The sequence below is a fragment of the Chrysochloris asiatica genome, unplaced genomic scaffold (assembly GCF_000296735.1).
Source record: "Chrysochloris asiatica unplaced genomic scaffold, ChrAsi1.0 scaffold00004, whole genome shotgun sequence".
Classification (NCBI taxonomy): domain Eukaryota; kingdom Metazoa; phylum Chordata; class Mammalia; order Afrosoricida; family Chrysochloridae; genus Chrysochloris; species Chrysochloris asiatica.
Window position 1 is genome coordinate 36,327,776 of NW_006408522.1, and position 18,134 is coordinate 36,345,909.

At 40.0% G+C, this 18,134-nt stretch overlaps 1 protein-coding gene across 1 annotated transcript in view; it reads right to left on the reverse strand.

Moving 5' to 3' along the window:
- Nucleotides 1–6,298: 6,298 nt before the first annotated feature.
- BUB1B (BUB1 mitotic checkpoint serine/threonine kinase B) overlaps nt 6,299–18,134 on the reverse strand; it is a 65,169-nt gene continuing 53,333 nt past the window's right edge. Inside the window, exons 20-23 of the mRNA XM_006831775.1 lie at nt 17,141–17,283; nt 8,782–8,953; nt 8,018–8,124; nt 6,299–6,530 (exon numbers count right to left, since the gene is read on the reverse strand). Coding sequence (XP_006831838.1) covers nt 6,299–6,530; nt 8,018–8,124; nt 8,782–8,953; nt 17,141–17,283 — 654 coding nt within the window. The remainder of the gene's footprint in view (nt 6,531–8,017; nt 8,125–8,781; nt 8,954–17,140; nt 17,284–18,134) is intronic.

Consider the following 18,134-nt stretch of genomic DNA (forward strand, 5'->3'; position numbering starts at 1 on the left):
TTGCTAAGACTTCCAGCACAATATTGAATAGAAGCGGTGACAGAGGGCATCCTTGTCTGGTTCCTGCTGATTGTCTTTTTAAAAAATGTTTTATTGTGAATTATGTGATCATTTACCTGGGTAAACATTAGCTTTATATTCATCCTATCGTATATGGTTTCATTGCCATGGTTACAATCCCCTCCATACATCATCAACCAACCAAAGGAACACCCTGCAAGCCTGCCCCTGCGATCGTCAGCACACAACCCCTTTCTCTCTTTTAGTCTAGAGTTCCCAGCTGCTCCATTTGTCTCTGGAGTCACTGTTTTTTCTGGGTAGGGTCCCGCACTCCGCTCTTCTCCCTTGATGGTCTCAGGGACCTCCGCTCCTGGACTGCAAAGTCAACCATTCCTCTCCTTTGCTACAAACGTCCACCTTTGTATTTCCAACCCTCACAGTCAGTCCTGATAGCAATTATTCACTATGGTACCACCTGAGTGCTATCCTCATCTCCTTTCATCAGTCCCACCCAGACAGATTGGATACTACTCAGTGGAGATTCTACCTTCCTCCGTGCCTTCTGGATCTAGGCTCCCTCTTAAAAGGTTGTAAGCCAGTCACTTTTTGCCTATATAGCCCCCATTTTGGGTAGCCAATGTCCAAGTTGCCCATCCCTGTCTACCCTGTGTATCGAGGGGGTGGGAATGATCCTCGCTGTGAAGATTTGTTCCCTCTTTTGAGCTACTGCATCCACAGGTGTAGGTCAAGTTCATCAAATTGTATCAGATTACTCTTTTTTTCCTCTTCTTTCTTCTTCTAGTTGAGCTCTGATCATCCAGCCACTGAAGCTAGGTCAAGTGAATATTATCTCCAAGTGTGGGTGTTCTTATGCATATGCCCTCTCTTCTTATCAGCTGGATGCTTCACTTTCCACTCTAGTCCTCTGTGGCTATGTCACTGATTCTGGGCTCTATAAGAGTCCCCAAGTCTTGCCATACTGCTGGCCAACCACATCTCCACCCGGGTTCACAGGAGTCTATTGAACACTATAGAGCTTAGCTTGCAGCTTCATTGCTGTATTCCCCTCACTTCCCCTTATCGGTGACAAAGGTGGTCACCAGTCAGAGCACATGTCTGCTCGTGTATTCCCATTGAGTCTTAGTCTTAGAAGGGGGTTTGCTCTGAGGGGACCCGACCACTTGCCTTGATGTCTCCTGGGTGGGCAACTTGCTTGTTCTTGTAGTAGTCAGTCGGACTGCCGTTATTGTTTTGTATTTTTCCTGTTGGTCTTTCTTTCAAGAAGTATCTTCTGTTCTAGCTGCTCCAGGCTGGTCTGCTTGTCCTTTCAAGTGGAAATTTCCCACTTCAGAAGATTCTGGATGGAGTTCAGGATTTCACCTATGGTCTTATGCAATGCAGAGGCTCCACAGGAAGCCTCCTTCACTGGGCAAATTGTAACCCCATTTTAGGTATTCCAATCAATTATAGGCAGAAGTGATTGTCCCTTCTGAGGCTAATGAGCCTTGGAAGTAGGGAGGACAACTATTATAAACAGTGCTTAATCTTTGCCAATGTTTCTCTAAAATAAATTCTTACAAAACATTCTCAAAGGGAATAATCAAATTGAATAAGCACTAATTTGCATTCCAACTGGTAGTATATTAGAGTGCATTTCCCCTTACTCTCAAAAACACCATTTCCAACTATTTACTGTATGAATGATGAGCATTTTTGGTCTAATGTGTATTTAATTAGGAATGAGGTTGAACATCTTCTCAAGTATGTTGGTCACTAGAATGTTTTCTTTAGTGGACTGTTCATGTCCATTTTCTATTCTATTGATTTTCATCTTTATCTATCTTTAAGAGTTCTTTATATGTTAGGTAAAACAATCCTTTATCATGTTTTATTCATTTAGGCCCTGAGACAGGAACAGCAAAGCAAACCCCTTGAGCTTTTAGGAGCTAAAATTCTAGGATACAGAAAAAAATATACAGTAAGACATGCAAAAGCCAGACCTGGTAAGGAAACACAAATCTTTCCCACTAATTGAGAGTGCTAGTTAAGTGGCAAGACTACACCCTGTCAAAGGGGGAAAACGTGGGAGGCGCAGATAAGCAAGGCAGTCCAGTCGAGTTCTGGCTCTCACAGGTTTCACTGTATATACATATGCGAGGTGGTACTGATGCTATGAAAAAATAAGGCGTGTGTGTGTGTGTGTGTGTGTGTGTGATGCTCTTTTACAAACACTGGCTAGGGAGGGCCTCTCTGAGAACTTGGAGTTTTACTAGATCTACAAAAGATCACTCCAAACAAGAAATGGCAAGTAGAAGGCCAGAAAGAGGAAAATTTGCTGGCATGTCTAAGAAGGCACATGGAGAGGGATGGGCTACAGTGGAATGAGCACAAAGGACACTAGTCACAGAAGCAAGCCTTCAGCAACCTAGTGGGGGGTCAGGTCTTGTAGGCCATACTAGAGGAGTCCTGGCAACACAAGGGTTAAGTTCTTGCTTAGCTGCTAACCAAAAAGATGTTCTGAAGCCATCCAGCAGCTCTGTGGAGAAGAGACCAGGCCATCTGTTCCTGCACAGATTGTTGGTGTTGTTCAGTGCCTTTGAGTCAGTTCCGACTCATTGCGACCCTGTATAGGGTTTCCGAGGAGCCACTGGTGAGCTTGAACCACTGATCTTGAGGTTTAAACTGGCCTTGCAGCCCAGCGCATAAGCCCACAGCACCACACCAGGACTCCTGTAAAGATTACAGTCCAGCAAACCCTTTGGGGCAGTAGTACTTTGTTGCATGGAGTTGATATCAACTCAACAGCACCGAACACCATCATCAGGCCATGGCAAGGTCTTGGATTCTGTGTGTGTGAGGTGGGAAGTCACTAGAGGGTTCTGAATAGGGAAGTGACATGATATGACTGGAGGTAGGTGGGGGGATCACACAGACTAGCGTGAGGCCTTGAGATAGAGTACGACTGTAAGATGATGCAAGTATTTGTTGCAAGCATTTTTCCTATTTTGAGTTTATGCTGTGCAAGTACTCAGTGTACCAGTGGTGAGGGAGCAAGTAGGAGCTGAAAGCCAGTGCAGCTATGGTCCATTGGTAAGGTACTGAATTTCCTAGCGGAAGGGTCTTTCTTCCCATTTGCAGAGAAGAGCTATATTAAGTAGTGGAGGCATTGGAGGCAGACTTAAAGCTCTAATCAGTTGTTTTAACACCAGTTACTGAATAAGTCTACCTTTTCTCATACTGATTTGAAACACCACCTTTACCCTATTATTAAATAGTCATGCTTCTTGCTTTTGTAGAACCAAGGACCTCATTAAACACTAAAGTTGAACTTTGCCATCTTCAAAACTATAGAAGTTACAAGTCAGGCTACTAACCTCAAGATCAGCAGTTCAAAACTACCAGCCGTTCTGCAGGAGAAAGATGAGGCTTTCTGCTCCCATAAAGATTATGGCCTCAGAAACCCTATTCAGGGTCGCTATAAGTTAGAATCGACTCCATGGTACACCACCATCACAATATATATGGAGTCCTTGTGTGGCACTGTAGGTTAATGCGCTCGACTGCAAAGTTGGTTTGGACTGCAAGGTCAGCAGTTCAAGTTCACCAGCTGCTCCTTGGAAGCCCTATATAGGGTCACTATGGGTCAGAACTGACTCAACAACACTTAGCAATAATATATACACACTAAGATTTCACTGTTGTTAAGTGCTGTTAAGTCGGTTCCAATTCATAGGATTTTCAAGGAGCAGCCAGCTGATGGGTTTGAACCACCAACTTTGAGGTCAGCAGTCCAGTGCCTATCCTGCAGTGACACAATAGGGCTCCAAGACTTCACTAGTCTAAATTTTAGGAGCCAGACTGGAAGTAAAGTTTTGGCACAGAAAATTAGTACGACTGGAAGAGAAACTCTTCATTTTTAGCTACAAAGAAACGAAACATTTTCTTGCTTAAAGAAATCATTAAATAATAACCGAAAGGTTTTCTATTTATCTAAAGTAACAGTACAACCCAAGTCTAAAGTCCCATTGCCACAGGGAAGCTTTTTTATGTCTAGACTCAGGTTTGGCACTGGTTAGAGCACTGTGACTTGGGTAGAGAATTTCTTATCCAACTGTCATGGGAGGGGGCAGGCTCTAACAGGGTATTAAATTAGAGGCCACACGCATTCTTCTGAATGGTGAGGCTCTACATAGTCCACGGTCTATTTTCAAACACAAGTGAAAACCCTGTCTTTTCAGCTATATGGTGGTGTGTGTCTGCCCCTCCCCTCAACATCGTTAGGCTGTTAAGTGAACCTTCTTCCAAGGCAAACACAGAAAATAGAAGGGAAATGGGAAGGTGCCCAGATTGTGGCTTTATGCTTAGGCAAAGGGAAACCTAAGACATCTTAGGTCCTCAGTAGTCAGGTATTTTCTCTCCTCTGCGTAAAAGGGTCGGGGTGAAGGGACGGGGGTGGGGTGGGGGTGGGACTTATGGCAAAATAATGGCAGGTTCTCTTATAAAGTAACTTTCTCAAATCCTCCTCTATGTTGAAGTGGTTTGTCATCCCTGCTAACGAAAGCAAGTTAGAAAGAATTGTGCTAAACTTGTGCTAAGGAAGAATCTAAATTTACTGTCAACCTCAGAATAATGACTTTATCTGTCAAAGCATTGCACTAAGAAATAAAGCAATCAGAGAGGTACAAGGTAGATTCCAAAAGTTCATGTAAAAAAATACATAAACGATAGATGATCTGTAACTTTATTAGCAATATAAGAAGCACATAAAAGCATGTTTGAAGCATATTTTGGTTAATAAAATGCTCTAAGATGATTTATCTTTCAGAGTTAGTTAAGTCATGTTTTAGTACTTCAACTATATATATGTAAATCTTTTTAGTTGAGATATATTTAGAATTTAGATTTTATGCTTTCCAGTAATCTTAGAGCAGTAACAGTGACAATTAGCAGGAAAAGAAACAGGCACCAGGACCACGGGCTACTAAATACTTTTGCCAAGGGCTGTTCATTGCCCTTTTCTATCAATATTCTTCCTCATCTCTGAGAGACCAGGTATAATGAATACTTCTAATATATAGATGTCCAATATTTGTATCTAGAGTCCTGGTGTGGCACTGTAGGATGAGCACTGGACAGCTAACTGCAAAGTCAGCAGTTCAAACCCACCAGCTGCTCCTTGGAAACCCTATACAGGGTTACCACGAATTGGAATAGAATCCACGACACTTAATACTTTGTCTAGACCTCTTCTTCCCAAATTGTTTTATGCTTCAAAGTTACTTCTTTATTCTAACCCTCTGCCTCAAGTATTCCAAGCAAATAAAACCCTCTTCTATTCCATCACTGACCTTTGTCTACTCCAAGCCTTTCTGCATTTGAACCCTGTTCAAAACCTTTTCATTTCCTTTTAACAGTCACATTCCTAATCAAGAGACCCAGCTATATCAGTACCACTGGATTATATAAATAGACCAAAGGGCTTCCTGAATAAAAGTAAAAACATTAAAATATAAACAATTTACCACCTGAAAAGTTAGAAAAAATGGTTATGTGTAAACCATCTTACCTACTTATTAATCTAGACCACTTATTAAAACGTCTGGAACTCCTAAAGGAATGGTGAACTAGTCTGTTCTGTTGTAACACTATCATGACACTTCCAAGTCTAAGATATATAAATCTCTACAATAAAATACAAGGAGCTTTGGTAGTGGATTAAGTACTAGACTGCTAACCACAAGGTCAGTAGCTGAACGCTCCCAGCTGCTCTGCAGGAGAAAGATGAGGCTGTCTCTTCCTGTAGAGATTTATCATCTCAGAACCCCTAGGGAGCAGTTCGACTGTAAGGTCAACTTGGAAGCTACTCCTGGCAGTGGTTTGGTTAGGGTAAAATATCTTCTGTCTGTACAATCAAACCATTTACTTTAGTTTATAAAAAGTAGATGAAATGTTAGAAACACCAATTTAACAAATACTATTTTATTATTTATAAAATACATGGTGGTCATATGGATACACATCACAAATTACAAGAGGGAAAAAGTACAGGGAAAATTAAGACAAATGTGTTAATGAGAAGGTACCTATTCAAGTGGAGTCCATTTAAAACAACACAGTTCTTTGTTAAAATCAGACCAGGCCAGAGTAGGTACATTGCTGTGTTTTTAACAAAACAAAACAAAAACAAAGCCAGTTTCTTAGAAATACACCTCAACGAAAAAGTAGAAAATATTGAGTGTCTCTAACTGTGTCCTACCTTATAGTATACACAGCTCAGTGTTCCATAATACCATTTGTTTTAGGCAGGAAACTGTGAACAACTTGACTGTCTATCTTGTGGGCAGACCAACGGCCCAGGACTGATTAGCTTCCCCACCTTCCATAAAGCTTTGTTCAGGTGACTTTGGAATGTGCTGTCAAATACCCCATTCATTTCTGCTGCAAGTTCCCTTAGAACAGACATTGTGGACTCATCACTGGTATTCAGGATCCGCACAAAGAATTTATTCCACAATTCACCATCTTTTAGCCTAAAAATATATAAAACCATTTCCATCAAGATTAGGCATATGAAAGTCAGAATTCTCTTTGTTTTTAACTCAGTGACATATTTATGCACCAAGATGATTTATATTAACAACTAGAACTCTAGGGTTACATGCAATTTAAGTAGTCCTTTCAAAGGCCAGGGAAGAAGAACTACAGAAAAAGACTACCATAGTGAGAAAAGCCACAGGACAAGTCAGGTAAAGAGATGGAAGTCTCTCACCTGAATCTATAAATTTCCTCTGTGTGCTTCTATAAATAGAAGAAAAATGAATTTGTCTTCTCTAACTTTCCTAGAATCTGTGGTGCTGTAGGATAAGCAGTGGACCACAATGTCGGTTTGAGCCACAGGTTAGTGGTTCAAAGTCACCAATCACTTCCCGGAAACCCTAAACAGGGTTGCCATGAGTTGGAATTGACTCAACAGCACTTAACAAAAGGCCATTTAAAAGACTACAGTCCTCCCCACCACCGCCCCATCACCCCCTAGTGACTAATTATCTACACCATCTTCTGAGAATCCTAAAGCTTGACCAAAATAATTACTGCTTAAATTGATGATGGTTGCATTTTTGTTTTGTCTTAAATCAGAGAAACTTCCATTATTATATAAGGCAGGGCTGTTAGGAAACCCCAACTGACCCCACCTGTTTTAACTTGTGTTATCTGGACCAGCCCTGGAGGCCAACCAGAGATACCCAAATCGACCATTCGTATCTTACATCATAGTTCAAGTCAATTTTAATAGCACGTGAATGAGACAAATAAGACAGGCTCAATTGTTGAGAGGGAGAAAACAAGAGAAGAGGTATTAAATCTTCAACATGGATTTTTTTCCTTTTGAAACCACAGACTGTATCAATTAGTGATACATTGAGAAGCTTATGTCAGGAGGCTACATTAGCTTTAACAATCTAAAGTGGAACATGGCTATTAAATAAGTTTAATGAGCAAGCTGGAGGGAGTACCAAGGTTATAGGATCAAGCAGCTCTTTTTAAAAGATCATTTACTTCTTCACCAGTAAGGTTCAGTTCTCTTGATTTGATTCTACACATGCATTAAATAAATAATAGCCTAAATTTGCATAATTAAAAATTTTAACTCCCTTCAAGAAATGCTTATTAACTTTTGGTAACAACAGTTACACTGAAAAGACTAGTATCAACTGGCTAAAAAATCATTCTCACAAAATGTTTCTATTAACACTTCTAAACGGAGAGTCTTCTTCTATTCTATACTAAATCTACTATCTGTGTGATAATATCTAGAATGGTATCCTAAAGTTTGAATTGTTTGAGTCTTATTTTTAATTAGCTCTGAACTAGGTGTCCCACTAACACTCTAACAAAAACCGGTTGAAATTATTGAAGTCATGTTACTGAATTGAGAAAATTATAACTGCCAAAGCAGAAGAACACAAGAAACAGAATTATTTGCATAGGCAAAGACCTTGAAGTCACCAATACTTACTCAGAAACATTTTGGCTAAGTTTCCAGAGGGACCCATCCCAGCAGACCCGTAGGTGTTCCTTGAACAATAGTAAATGTGCTAAATCTGCTATACCAAACAGGTCTACCTGAAATCACAAAAACCACCATCAGCTACAATAGTTCTTTGCTATTATCATGGCAGCCAATCTGCGAAGGAAGTCAAAAGGTAGAGTGTTTAAGTAAGTTTATTTTATGAGGCACATTTTAGTAGATTGTTCCTTATTCTTATAGTAAAGGGAGAAGCCTCCACAAAGGAGTGATCAAGAGATAACTCTAGGGATTTTCTCAGATGACAAAAATATCTGGGCTGCCAAATTCAAAATGTGGCTCCCATGACTAGCAAATGGCCTGTGGCCAGAGCTCAGTCAGAAGAAATTTTTGCAAATAATACCATTGTATTTAACACTTTCCATTTGTCCTAAGGTCCTTTTTAATACACATTCTTTCATTTAACCCTCACAAAAATGCTGATGTACATAGAGTAGGAGAATGCTTCTCTTATAAGGAAGATGACAGAAAACAGGTTACTAAAGATCTCATTGATGGCAAATGACAGGAATGGCCCGGCACTGAGGTTACTGAATTATTCATCTGTTTGCACATGTACATGGGTATTCTTCAATGTTGTGATATAAAAATGGTACGTTGGTTTTAACAAGAAAACTAGGTCACTTATACCAGTAAACATTTATGTAACGGAGAAAGACCCTTTCCATATTTACCCAGGCTTGGTTTACACTTACCTGGTAGGGAGAAGAACAGTTAGCCAGGATCTTTTGTCCTTCCAGGATCTGTACAGTCCGAAAGCCGCTGAGAGAAAAACCGTCTAGCTGTACCCTAAGGTCAACACTGTAGGAAAAGTCCACTATCTTTAAAGCTTGATTCTTCTGATTAAAATCATAGGGATCGTGGATTCTGAGCCCAGATTTAAGAGAAAGAAATTAAAATAGGACATGAAAAGAAGCTGCATAGCTGGTCTTTGGGAGGGGGAAAAAAAAAAAAGATATTGCAGGTGTCTTAGCTATACAAACAGCTCCCTCTAGTGGTTAGTAAGGAAATACACCTGTAACAGCAGTGGCTGTGACCACCTGTGGTCATATTAAGATTAGTTCATTAGTTTGGTGACACCAAGTATATCTAAATCACTGTACAGGGTTACCACAGAATATTTATCAGGTTCCCATATTATACAAAGTAAGAACTGGAAGTAGACTTCAGTTCTCTGCCCTGTACTATACATATCAACACATACAGCAATGATTTTTACAATGACAAGAATTGTGATGGAGAAATTGAAGCTTTTCTGGGTCTTACTTAGCCTTTCTTTTTTAATACTATAGTCCTGGTGTGGTGCTGTAGGATAAGCACTAGACTGCAAAGTCAGTTTGAACCACAAGGTTGGTGGTTCAAATTCACCAGCCAGTCCTTGGAAACCTACTACAGGGTTGCTATGAGCCGGAACTGACTTGATGGCACTTAACAACATTAAAGATTAGGTTTAAAGACTTCCCAAAATTTACCTGAAAATAATAGTGTTATCTTTTGGTAAAGTGCAACCCTACTGTAAAATTACCTGTTTTTTTGTTTTTAAGCTTATTCCACATTCTATTTTATTCTTAAATGATCTGTAATCCCAACCTTTATTATTTCTTTTAAGAAATAATTTATAACACTAATTAATTACTAATGAGTTGTATTTTTCTGGGCTTATCTACTCCATGCACTAACACACTAACTACCCTGACTAGGAGGAGAGAAGAGAAGCCACAGGAGCTATCAATCGATCGACTGGAGAAAAAAGAAGGGATTCTTTCCATCATGTGTTCTCTTTAATTCTCCACCTTTCTTAACCAGTTCTCTCCAACTACTGATTTCCATCAGTGGCAAAGCCTTCATTCCTACATACAGACTTTGATTAACCCAGACACAAATATCTATAACACAGAGCAATGTTTTTCTTTAAAACTAAAAATTGCTCCCATTTCCTTTGAACAAGTTCCAACTGTAATTTCTTAGAACATCATAAAACTTTAATTCCCAAGTATTTTTAAGACCTAGAAGAGGGAGGTGAACTATTTCTTAGATAAATAAACAGAACCTGGGACATCTTCTAGCTCTCCTGGTGTAGCACTGTAGAATAAGCACTCAACCTCAAGATCTGTTTGAACCGCAATGTCAGCAGTTCAAACTCACCAGCTAATCCTTGGAAACCCAATACAGGGTTGCTATGAGTCGGAACAGACATGACAGCATTTAACAACAAATTGGCCATTGGACTCCTTCTGTAGTGCTGTAGAATGAGCACTGGACTGTGCACCACAAGGTCAGCAGTTCAAACTCACCAGCTAATCCTCAGAAACCCTATACAGCGCCACGAACCGACTTGACGGCATTTAACAATAACTGACCATTAACTCTCTTACCAGGGGCAAGATATTTCTACTTTTTAAATGTCAGTTTCCACACAAATGACAGGTAGCTTAAATGATTTTCAAAGGCTTTTAATTTCTTGTGAATCTATAGAAATTTCCTATCAAGTTTTATAAGTACTGAGAAGGGAAAGGCAATTTCCTTTAACACTGCATGTTTTCCTAGAGTCCCAGACAGCTGAGTGTGAGTATCTGAAACAGAGTGTAAATGCCAAATCTGAAAAAGGACTAGGAAATCCCTTTGAGAATTCTAACACTACCTTCTTTCTGAACATTCAGTGCTGTGAAATAGGGTGAAAAGAAAAACTTAACAGAGGTTCTCACATTTGTAAACACATAGGGAGATTTCTGGTGGTCACAATGGCTGGGGGAATGTTATTTGCAGTAAAAGAAGGAAGTTAAGGAAGGAGGGAGGGATCGAAAATACCCTGCAGCCCTCACCAACTCAACAGCCAGGGGCATCTCCTCCTGCCTCTGCTTGGCCTGAGGTCCGGTGCCAGGCAAATCACTCCTGCTTCTTGAGCCATGATACAAACAGCAAACAGAGAATTGCGTTCACATTTCCAGTCTTTATCACATCTATCAGGTATGGCGCTGTGGGTTAATGTGCCAGACTGCAAAGCTGTTTGAACTGCTAGGCCAGTGGTTCAAGCTCATCAGCTGCTCCTTGGAAACCCTATACAGGGTCACTATGGGTTGGAATAGACTCAACGGCACTTAACAACAACAACAACAACCAGGACAAAGATGGTTGAGTACCTGAGAACACACTAACATACAACCATCAAGTAAATATAAATAAAACACTACAATGTCTCAGAGAAAATGATAATATCATCAGCTTACACAAAGAAACAAGACAGAATGCCTCAAACAAGAGACCAAAATACAGAATAAAAAAATATACTAGAAATGATATCAGAACTACTTCATCAAGAATTTAAAAGAGGAGAACAAACAAGATGGCGGATTGGGTGGATATGCAGTGAGGAGCTCCTTCAGCATCAACCCAGAATACTGGACCAAGCAGACTCAGGGAATGGTCCCAGAACTCTGAATCACATATAAAGGAATATTTAGAAAGTTGGACGGCTTAATGCCAGTGGAATCTGTAGCAGAAGTAAGAAATCCAGTGCTTTCTAATCCAAGACACTCAGCTGCTCGCTAAGCTGCCATCTTGGGCAAGACAGAACAGGGGAAGGATCAGAGTAGCCATAGACGCCTGACAGAATGGCAGAGATAAAGGTGTGGACATTCCTTTTTTTCTATCTGTTCACTGGTCTCTCGCTGTCTGCACACCTCCATTCTGATGAATAGAGGGATACCCCACGAGTGAGTGGCTACCCCACCCCCATCCTTGGAGGGTTTTATTACGCATGTACACAGATCTCCTCAAAATTTAAAGGACCAGTTTCCACTTAAAACCAAATGGCAGCGCAAAACGGCCCCAGCTGACCCTGAACTTTTATCATTAGGAAAAAGGCCTGAACAGGGGTTGTGTAGCCAGACAGGCAGACTAAAAAGGAAACAGGCTAAAAATTAAATCCTGAGTTACGTCATAATGACCAACAGGGGCATCTTGAAATTTCTTGGGAAGAAGAGTGAAAAGGGAAGCCCATCTCCTGATCACATATACCTGGAGGCAATCAGAAAGCATAAAAAATACCAAAACACACACCCATCTAAGTACTAAGGCCACAGATAACTTATGAATATGCCCCAAAAAACAGAAACAGATTATCGTATCACCACAAGTCCAGAAACAAGATAAAGTGACTGAAACAAATGAGCTCGAGGTAGACCTCTACTCCATACTGGAAGATGGGCAGGCTTTGGAAATGCCTGAGAAGGAATTCAGAAAAATGATTATAAAATGTATCAAAACACTTTACAATGGAGTTGAGAAAAATAAGGAAGAAGTCAGAAGAGCACTACAGGAACAATCAAATAAAATAGATAGAGCATTGGAAACAATTCAAAACCTACAGAAAGAGGTCCAAACGATTAATAATAGAATAGCAGAAATGGACAATACACTAAAAGGGCAAAGGAATAGAATTGAAGAAATGGAAGCCAGAACTAGTGAGCTGGAAGATAAATCTCTTAATACCACTAAGACAGAAGAGCAAGCACAAAAAAGGATAAAGAAATCTGAAGAGGGTCTAAGATTCATGTTGGAAAACATGAAGAGGAATAACAAGAATTATCGGCATTTGGAACTGGAAGAATCACACCAGTGCACAGAGGAGATAGTTGAAGAGCTTCTGGAAGAAAATTTTCCTAACATCCTGAAAAGTGAAAAGATAAGCATTCAAGAAGCTCACTAAACCCCAGGAAGGGCAGACCCTAAAAGAAAATCACCAAGACATATCATAATCAAGCTCTCCAAAATCAAAGATAAGGACAGCATCTTGAAAGCAGCTAGGGAAAAGAGAAATATAACACACAAAGGCAAGCAAATCAGATTAAGCTCGGATCTCTCATCAGAAACCATGCAGGCTAGAAGGCAATGGGTAGAGATATATAAAACCCTGAAAGAAAAAACTGCCAACCAAGAATCCTGTACCCAGAAAAGCTGTCAATCAAATACAACGGTGTAATCAAAACATTCCAGGATAAACAGAAGCTAAGGGATTTTGTCAAAGTGAACCCTGCTATGAAAAACATCCTAAAGGAAGTTCTGTGGACTGAGAACCAACAAGAACAGACAACAACCAGAGACTGATGTAAATGGCAGTATCACCCAGAATTCAATCAACAAATGGAAGAGTCAAGAACAGAATAAAACTATACGAACAAATTCAGAGGATCTGGAAGGTCAGTCTATGTTCAAAACAATTACAGTGTGAAAGAAGGTAAACACAGAGGAACAGAGACCCAGGTGTTGAGAAGGTCAGTTTGATTACAGGATAGTCTGTCTTAAATGGAGGGAAAAGTTAATGGAATATAAGGAAACAACAACGGTTTGGGGTTGGGGTGGGGGTTTTAGGGGAAGGTGGAGGGAGGCAACAGTGGAGCACAGGGTAAGGGCAGATACGTCATAGTTCAGGTGTTGGGGAGGGCAATACAAGAAGGAGGATGTGGTGGAAGAACAAGGTAGATAGGGGAACACCGAGACAGGTTTGCATGGCCTAAGTGGGACAGAGGTAAATAATGATGCATGCTCAACCCTGAACAACAGGGCTCTGTGATATAGAGATCTAGGCATAGTTTGGAGAGGGAAAATAATACTAAGATGCTTGATTGTCTTATGAATATTGGTTTCCCTTGCCTACTATTGTAAAATAGACACTTGAGTGGGATAGAAAGGAATGTCGGGAAAATAAGATTACAGAAAACTTGTAAGCCCCGTCTTCAGCCTATAATTGATTGGGACATCTAAAAGGGGTTCTAGAACTTGCCCAGTGAAATAGGCCTCTTGTCGAGCCTTTGCAGAGTATAGGACCTTAGGTGGAATCCTGAGTCCCATCTAGAATCTTCTGAGGTGGCACATTCCCACTAGAAGGGACAAGCTGACCAGATTGGAACAGCTTGAGCGACCGAAAATACATCTTCAAAGAAAAATCATCAGGAAAAACCCAAAACAAAAATGGCAGTATGACTGGCTACTATAAGAATAGGCAAGCAGTTCACCAGGAAGTCATTAAGGCTAGCAATCAAGTTCCTTCAGGATAAACCCCCCTCTAAGACGGAAACTCAAAGGGAACACAAAAGCAAGCATGTAAGCTTGTTGGCAACCACAATGGTCTACTGGTGAGTGGAAGAGGGGGAAAAGCAGCAATGAAGAAATGGGCTGAGTTCAACCATGGTCCATTGACTCCTGTTGACCTGGAGATGAGAGAAAGAAGAGGAAGGGCTGGTTGGTCCAAAGTGTGGTAAGACCTGGGGACACATGAGCCCATGGACAAAGACATAGCCACAGAGGGCTAGAGCTGAGAGTGAAGCATCCAGATGATATGAAGTAAAGGTGATATATACAAGAATACCCAAACTAGTAACCATTTGACCTAGCCTCAATGGCTTGATAATCAGAATTCGACTAGAGGAAGATAAAAAAACAAAAAAATCAATTTTTGATAAAGGAAACAAGAGTAAATTGCTACAATTTGATGAACCTGACCTATACTCATGGAGGTAGTAACTCTAAATACCAACAGAGAGGGAAGGAGTCTTCACATTAAGTATCAGGGTAGATGGGGACAGGCAACTTAGACATTGGCTACCTAAAATGAGGGGGCAATAAAGGCACAAAGTGACTGGCTTACAAGGTTTCAAGAGGGAGTTTAGTTTAAGAGCGTGGAGGGTAAGAAAGAGTCCCCACTGAATAGTTTTCATCTTGTCTAGATGGGTCTGGTTATAAGAGATGGGGATAAGATTCTTATGATTCAATAGTGAGTAATTGTTATCATGACTCACTGTGACTGTCACAATTGTAAAGGTAGAAGTTTTGTAACAAAAATGGGGGAACAGTTAACCTTACAGTCCAGAAACAAAGGACTCTAGAAACAAAGGACTCTAGGATCCCATCAGGGAGAAGAGCACAAGCAGAATGCAGGACCTTATCCAGAGAAGCAGCAACACCAGAGATGGAGGCAAAGATATGGACATGGAGAGGGGGAGCGGCTGAGGGCTCTAAATTCATGGGAAGAGAGAGACTAAGAAATAGTGGCCAGGAGGCAGACTTGCAATATGTGCCCTTTGTGATGTAAATTATATGTCTGAGTGCTTAAAAAAAAAAAGAGCTAAAGTGAATAGAGAGAAATACTGTTAACTGATGATACATGGAGGGGATTGTAATCATTGTGATGAAACAAGTTGTATGATTTATTGAATGTAAAACTGATGATCTGTCTTATAAACTTTCACTCAATCCATAATAAAAACTTAAAGAAAAATAAATAAAGCACATAAGGTTGCCATGAGTTGGAATCAAAAAAAGAATTTTTGATACCTTCAATAGACTGAGAGAATCACTGCAAAAATTGCAGATGAAATCAAGGAAAACACAAACAGAAATTTAGAAGAGTTCAGAAAACAAACTGACAAATGAAATTCTGAAAGCCATACAAAAACAGCAATTCGAAAGTCAAGAGCTTAATACTAAGACTTCAGAAATAGGTAGTACATTGAGAGGGCAAAGAAGTAGAACTGAACCAATGGAAGGTCAAATTACTGAATTTGAAGACAAATTTCTCAGTATTCGCTTGCTAGAGGAACAATCCTGGTATGGTGCTGTACGATCAGCACTGGACTGTTAACCACAAGGTCAGGCAGTTCAAACCCACTAGCTGCTCCTCGGAAACCCTATGCAGGTTGCTGGAGTTGGAACCTTCAGGAGTCTGCTATACTAGAAAAAAAGGTAGGATTCTGTATTTTGACTACAAATGTAAACATACATCGAGGGTACTCAAACTCTATATCAACTATAATTCAGAGACTAATTCAGTCTCCTCTAACACATTAAATACTCAGGAAAAATGTAAAAAATTATCTTAGTTATTAAAATGTTAATTTATGTTTACAAAAGACACAAAGCATCTGTAAACCATAAGACAAGTGATCACATAAAAGATCATTGGTCCACTAGTCCTTTTCACAAAACCAAAATCTTGGGCCATCTCAGTCTAATACCTTTCTCAATATTTCCTGAGTTTCCTGTTCTTATGTTTTAGCTTCATTTCTTAGTTCTCTGCTCTGTGTTTACCTCTTAAACCTGAAAGCCACAGTGGGTTGAATCACACATTAAGCTCCTTCTTTTAGCATGGTATACATTTACCCACTTCAATCTGGTCTGTTCTAAGCTTTGGTCCAATGTCTCAGTTTTGGGAACATCCTCATTAGATTGGTGCAGCCCCACTCAAAAATTCTGTAAAGGTTTACAGAACTGATCAGTTTCCCATTCAACAGTTCATATACATTCATGTCATTGGTTGCATCCCCACAGTGTAACATCACTTATCCCACTTTCTCCCTGAGTTTCCTGTTTCCATTTCCCCTTGGTTAAATGCTGTCCTTTGATCTCCAATGGCTGATTATTCTAACATGTTCATACCTCACTAGTATTAGGGTTGCTCTTGTAGTCCTGTCTATTGTTTGGCTGAAATTCGAGGCACTGGGGTGAGTTCATTTCCAGATGTGAAAGGTAATTAAGGGTCATAATCTAGGGGATCCCACCAGTCTCTATCTAACCAGTAAGCTTGATCTTTTTGAGTTTTGTTCCACAGTTTTCTCCTATTCTATTCAATGCCCTTTAATGTGATCCCTCTCAGAGCAACTGAGAGTGGTAGCCAGGTACCATCTAGTTATTTTGGTCTCAGGACTCTGGAGACTGATGTTCATTATTCATTAGTCCACTAGTCCACTGGACAAACTGTTTCCATGTGTCTTTGATTTTCTTCATTCTTCCAGACAGGGAGAGATCAAAAGGAGAGTTGCACTTTTCTTTGAATTAGTTTAAACTATTCCCTATGACTGTTAGGTAGCAAATATTCTCTTAACTTGTGTTCATCCATATGGCATTTATTATAAAACATTAATAAAATGCTTTCCTGGTGTGGCACTATAGGGTAAGCTAACAACAAGGTCAGCAATTCAAATCCACTAGCCACTCCTCACAAACCTTATACAACAACATCCATGCTGACAGAATTTTAAGAGAATGAAAAGGACCAACCTGTTTCTAAGAATTAGACTTCTTGGACTCAAGTCACCATGGACTATTTCTGCTTTGTGTAGCTTCTCCACTATTATCAAAAGGTCATAAATAATCAACACTGCTATTTCATGTGTAATAAATTCACTATATTGGAGAAGATCCTGGAAATAGAAGGATTGAAAATTCAATATTTCTCAAATTGGGTGCAAGGCACATTAGTGTATGTTTTGTTGTTATTTTAAATCAGAACTCAACAAGAGGAAGACTAAAAAATTTTTTTGTTTTTTTGACAAAGAAAACAAGTATAAATTGCTATAATTTGACAAACTTGACCTATACTTATAGATGTAGTAGTTCAAAATGCCAACTGAGAGCGTACAGTCTTCACATCAAGGATTAATCCTATCTCCTCTGTATACAGGGTTGATAGGGACGGGCAACTTAAGACATTGGCTACCTAAAATGGGAGGGCAATAACGGCACAAAGTGACTGGCTTACATATTTTCAAGAGGGTGTTTAGTTTCAAAGTGTGTGGGGGAAGGTAGAATCCCCACTGATTAGTATTCATAGTGTCTAGATGGGTTTGATGAAAAGAGACCTTATGATTCAATAGTGAATAATTGTTATCATGACTAATTGCGATGGTCACAACTATAAAAGTAGAAGTTTTGTAATATAAAGGGTGAAGTAGTTAATCTTACAGTCCAGGTACAGAGGATTCTAGGGCCATCAAGGGACCCTATCCAGAGAAATAGCGATACCAGAGAAGAAGACAGTGATGTGGGCATAGAGAACGAGAGCAGCTGAGGACTCTAGACTCATGGAAAGAGAAAGGCTGTGTGCTGGTGGCTTGCAGAATGTGCCCTTTGGCTGTTTACATGTTTACATGATTATACATATATATATATATATATGGAGCTCTGGTAGCGTAGTGGTTACGAATCGGGCTGTGAACCTTAAGGTCAGCGGTTCGAAACTACCAGCCGCTCCGCGGGAGAAAGATGAGGCTTT